The following is a 4,655-nucleotide window of genomic DNA, read 5'->3' on the forward strand; positions in this document are numbered from 1 at the left end:
CTTGGAATGTGAACTCCAGGGTGGTGAAGACTCTCCCACTTTCCCAGTGGGAAATCCCACTTCGAGGGGCGTTCCAGTTGAAAATGCCGACTGGGAACTGGGAAATCCCCACTTCCGAGGACAAGTGGAACGCGGCATATACATGCTCAGACCTGTGTGTGTGGATAGATAAGATAGATAGATGGATAGTATTTGCCTTTTTTTCCTTACAAACTTTCTTTTTGTCTCATCACCTTTTTAGTCTCTCTCGGTGCAAAATAACAGAAATTCCCCCCTTTTCTTTTTTTTTTTTTTACAATCTTCCCTACAAAGTACTGCTTCTTACCTGTATGTCATTCAATGTTATATGAGTTTAAAAAAGGTCTCCAATGTAAACAAGTGTAATGCTTTCTTGGAATAATGCCTTTTAGTTGACGTTGTATCAGCGAATCTGTACTGTCATGAATCTGTACCTGATCCTATGCAATTCTTCTAATAAATTCTTCAATCAATCAATCAATTTAAATGTCTGTACCACCTCTCTGAATATATGGCTGTTATGCAATTAGTTTCACAAGGCCGGTCCTGGTAATCCATGACGCAACAGTTATAGTTTTTAGACAAAGGCTCACCAAACGCAAATAAAGAAAAGCAACACAAATGTAATAAGAAATGACTCGGTTAAAAAAAAAAGAAGTAGAATAAATGGATATCAGATTTGTGAATAAGCTCAAACTTCTTTTTTTTTATATCTTTTTATTTCACAATAATTTTCACAATTCACATTTTCACATGCATGATTTCTATTATACCCACATTCCTACCCTTCCCATAATTACCCTAGGGGAAAAAAAAAAAAACATACATTAAGGGAGAACAAAATTAAATAAATATTAAAAAAATAAATAAATAAATAAAAAAATATATAATGGCAGCAACAGCGATATCAAACTATATATATATATCCATACATACATACAAACATACATACATATAAGGCACAAGTTCGAAAATAAAGATACTCATTAGTCCCCTTTGGAAAAATTATCCAGTTTTGAGAATAATGGGAAGCTCAAACTTCTGATAAACTACATTCACTCCCATGTTTGAAGATACTTTACTGTTCTTAACCAGAGCTTTCAGTCTTTTTGCATCCATTATTATTCATTTAAACATATTTCATTTTCCAATAGATAGATAGATAGATAGATCATGGATGTATTATATTAACTATATTAAAACTAAACTCCATCATAAATGTGTGTTTTTATACAAACATATGTTTTTGCCTTTTTCTTTACCACTATCGTTTAGTAATTTTTTCACTTATAATTCTCAAATACATTCATATAATACTAGACAGGTTAATTATTTTCATCTTCCTTTTATAAAACTAAACACGGCCAGTTTTCCCTCAGATATCGTGGTGTACAGATATGGAACTCCAAATCTCACATTATCAAAAGCTCTGCTTCTCTAGAGATTTTTAAAAGAAATTTATCATCTCATTTAATTCACATTTAAAATATGTCAAGTTTTCTTCTTTTTTTGTGTGTGTGTTGATGATCTGTAACTATGTAGTCAAACCTTCTTTGTTTTTGTTTATAGTCTTCGTCTTGTTGTTTTTGTTTTTTGATTTTTTGTAATTACTGTTTTACTTCCTAAATTGAGGGGAGGTCCTTTGCATAAGCCTGTTGGCTTTTTGACCTCTCCTGTCACATTTGTTTTACTATTTTGATTGTAAGTGTTAATTTTATTGTGTGCAAACTAATAAAATAAAAAAAAAAATAAAAAAAAAATAAAATAAACTAACTTTATTAGATAGATAGATAGATAGATAGATATGGGCTGCAGCAGCCAATGAGGGAACATGCAGGGAGGGATGCATCCATGAGTCAGGAGGAGGAGCGGGTTTTAAATTACAGACCACCCTCTCTCCATCACCCTGCCCCCCAACGCAGACGCTGCAACGGAGGAAACGGAATAAACGAAACGTACAAGACAAGTTTGTCATTTCAAAACCCCGGGGCTGCGAAAAAGAACAGAGAGTTTCTTTTTTTTTTATTCATCACACTTCTGGCTTGTTTTTACTGAAGCACAAAGCCGGGCATTCGAGTCTCTAATTTTCACCTAGTGTTGGGTTTTTTTTGTTATTATTCATCTTTTCTCCAGCTGTTTTGAAGCTGGCAGAAAAAGCAACCCGCCCTGTTCGGGGGGAAAAAAGGGACCGAGACTGACCGTGAGAGGAGGAGAGAGATGTCCCCGCAACCTCCGCAGCCGCAGGTGAAGCAGAACATCCTGAAGTTCCTCAGGAGTTTCTTGGGAATCGCCCGTGTGTTGCAGATCGTTTTCGGGGCCGGGCTGTGGGTCACCATCGCCGCCAATAAATACGAAGGCTCCATCCACTATGTGCTGTTCGTGGCGGTGCTGTTCTGGCTGCTCACCCTGGCGCTTTTCTTCGTCACCCTGCTGGACAAGCAGGAGCTGGTCCCGCTGCTGGGCGGCCCGCGCTGGCTGAGCACCAACCTGGCGCACGACGCGGCCGCCGCCCTGCTCTACCTGCCGGCCATAGGAGTCATGATCCACAAGACCAAGAGCTACTCGTACTGCAACCTGGACCTGTACATGCACTTCTGCCCCTATAAGGTGTACCTGACGGCCGCCGTGTTCGCCTGCCTGTGCTGCCTGGTTTATCTCCTGTCCCTGGTGTACGGGGCGTGCAGGAAGCATCGGGGGCAGCAGACGGTCATCTGATTCTGATGGACTGCAGAGCATGGATTCCACGACAAGATGTTGAACTCTTAAAGCCTGGATTTATGGTTCAGCGTTAAATTGACGCAGAGCTTACGCCGTAGGGTTACGCCGTAGGGCTGGGATATTCAATTGGCGGCCCGCGGGCCACATGCGGCCCGCCAGGAGCTTTTATGTGGCCCCTGGTCATATTTAAAAAAAGGGGGTGTTCGTTGAAAAAAACACTTTTTTTTTTTTTTTTAATAATATTTTTAGAACTGGCTACTATGGACTAAAATGGTTGTGCTCAATGCTTAATATAATATTCAAATAAGGAAATCTTGGTGGAAAGTGGTGCTTTGTCATAATGGCGTGTTTTATTAAAAGTAGGTCAATATCAATTTCAATTAAGTTTGCACAATGCATGGTTTCAAAATGAACTTGCATTCAAAATAATATTTCTTTATCTGAATATTATATTTAACATTCACAATTACTAAATCGGGAGACAATTAATACATAATTAATATGTAAACTAGATATATTCAAATGTATAATACAAATGTATTATATTTACATAAGTCTTCGTCTTTGAGTGCAAAATACATTTTGAAAACCCCCACATTTTCAAATTGTGCGGCCCTCTCCATACAGTCCTTTTGTAGATGTGCCCCCCAGCCGAATCTAGTTGAATACCCCTGCCGTAGGGTCTGCGTTGGTGTAACGCGGAACCATAAATCAGCCTTCGCGTCGCCGCGTACCCTATGCCGTAGTCTCTGCGTTGTTGTAACGCGGAACCATAAATCAGCCTTAACTTCACTGTATTTCACTCAGCAGTTATCTCCACTGTTTCCACCCTCTCGACCTGAAACCAGTCCATTCTGTGGCCTTAACTTTGCATGAAAAGCGCCTCCAAGTGAAGAAAGACTCCCATGATGGAAGTCTGAATAGCTAAGTGTACAAGTAACACCTTGGTCTCCGTGTTACCTTTTAATACTAGTAAATTAATGCCATTTCTTTCATAGATAATCAGAACTTTCATATAGTTCGGCTACTTTTGACCAGGCAGTACTTTTAGTGTTTACAGTAAAACTGCCATAATATACATTTTATAGATTTGTTTTGGTACTTGTTTAACGGTCCGTCTAAATCTAGTTTTTTTTTTTAATTTGCTGCAGTTGTTTTCACAAGGGATTCTTTTTTATATAACCTTTTGTAAAGTATATATATTTTTATGTGTTTATATGTTTTTGTTACCAGCAAAATATATTAAGAATTGACTCTTACTGGTATCCTTTTTTAACTGTCTCTCTTATCTGTCAAAATGCTGTATATTCAACATGGTTGTGATGACAACATCGCTGAAGCGGGGACATGATCCGGCAACAACAACAAAGAAAATGTCCTTATGTAAAACCAAAGAGCAAGAATAAAGTCAAATAGGCTGAGAGTCAGTGAGGTGTCTCTGAAGTTTTGATAATGTGCTTGTGTGCAGGAGCCTTCGCAGTTTGCATGAGATTTATATGATTCTTTGGTCATTTTGGAGGAATTTGCTTTTGATTTTTTTGAAACGAGACATACATTTGGAGGGAAAAGCACCGGAACTCCAGGCACTTCCTGTCCAGAGATAAAAGCATTGGAGAAACAGCGGGGGCCGTGTTTGTGTTGTAACCACTTAACCACATCTAAGACATGCAGGCCTTATACTTATCTGTGTTACTAACAGAAAATGAGAGAGCTTCTCATACAAGCCAATTTGCAGAGTGTTTTCAGCCATATGATGAAGAGTGAATGAGCAAGAAAACAACTTGATTCTGTGTGTGTGTATGTGTGTATGTGTGTATGTGTGTATGTGTGTGTGCTAAGTGCATAATACTCTGGGAAGAGGCTTGTTCTTACCGGAACAGTGTGCTGGGGTTCCGACTGGAGGTGGGCTGAACTTCAGC

General features: G+C 38.9%; 1 protein-coding gene across 1 annotated transcript; it reads left to right on the plus strand.

Moving 5' to 3' along the window:
* Positions 1 to 1,932: 1,932 nt before the first annotated feature.
* Positions 1,933 to 4,159, plus strand: marveld1 (MARVEL domain containing 1). Its single transcript, XM_061745609.1, has one exon. The coding sequence runs from the start codon at positions 2,236 to 2,238 to the stop codon at positions 2,731 to 2,733; it is 498 nt and encodes a 165-aa protein (XP_061601593.1). The 5' UTR covers positions 1,933 to 2,235; the 3' UTR covers positions 2,734 to 4,159.
* Positions 4,160 to 4,655: the final 496 nt, after the last annotated feature.

This window comes from Cololabis saira, chromosome 17, assembly GCF_033807715.1.
Source record: "Cololabis saira isolate AMF1-May2022 chromosome 17, fColSai1.1, whole genome shotgun sequence".
Lineage (NCBI taxonomy): Eukaryota > Metazoa > Chordata > Actinopteri > Beloniformes > Belonidae > Cololabis > Cololabis saira.

Excerpts from the sequence above, each read along its gene's own strand:
- marveld1 (XM_061745609.1), top strand. The coding sequence starts at position 2,236 with ATGTCCCCGCAACCTCCGCAGCCGCAGGTGAAGCAGAACATCCTGAAG.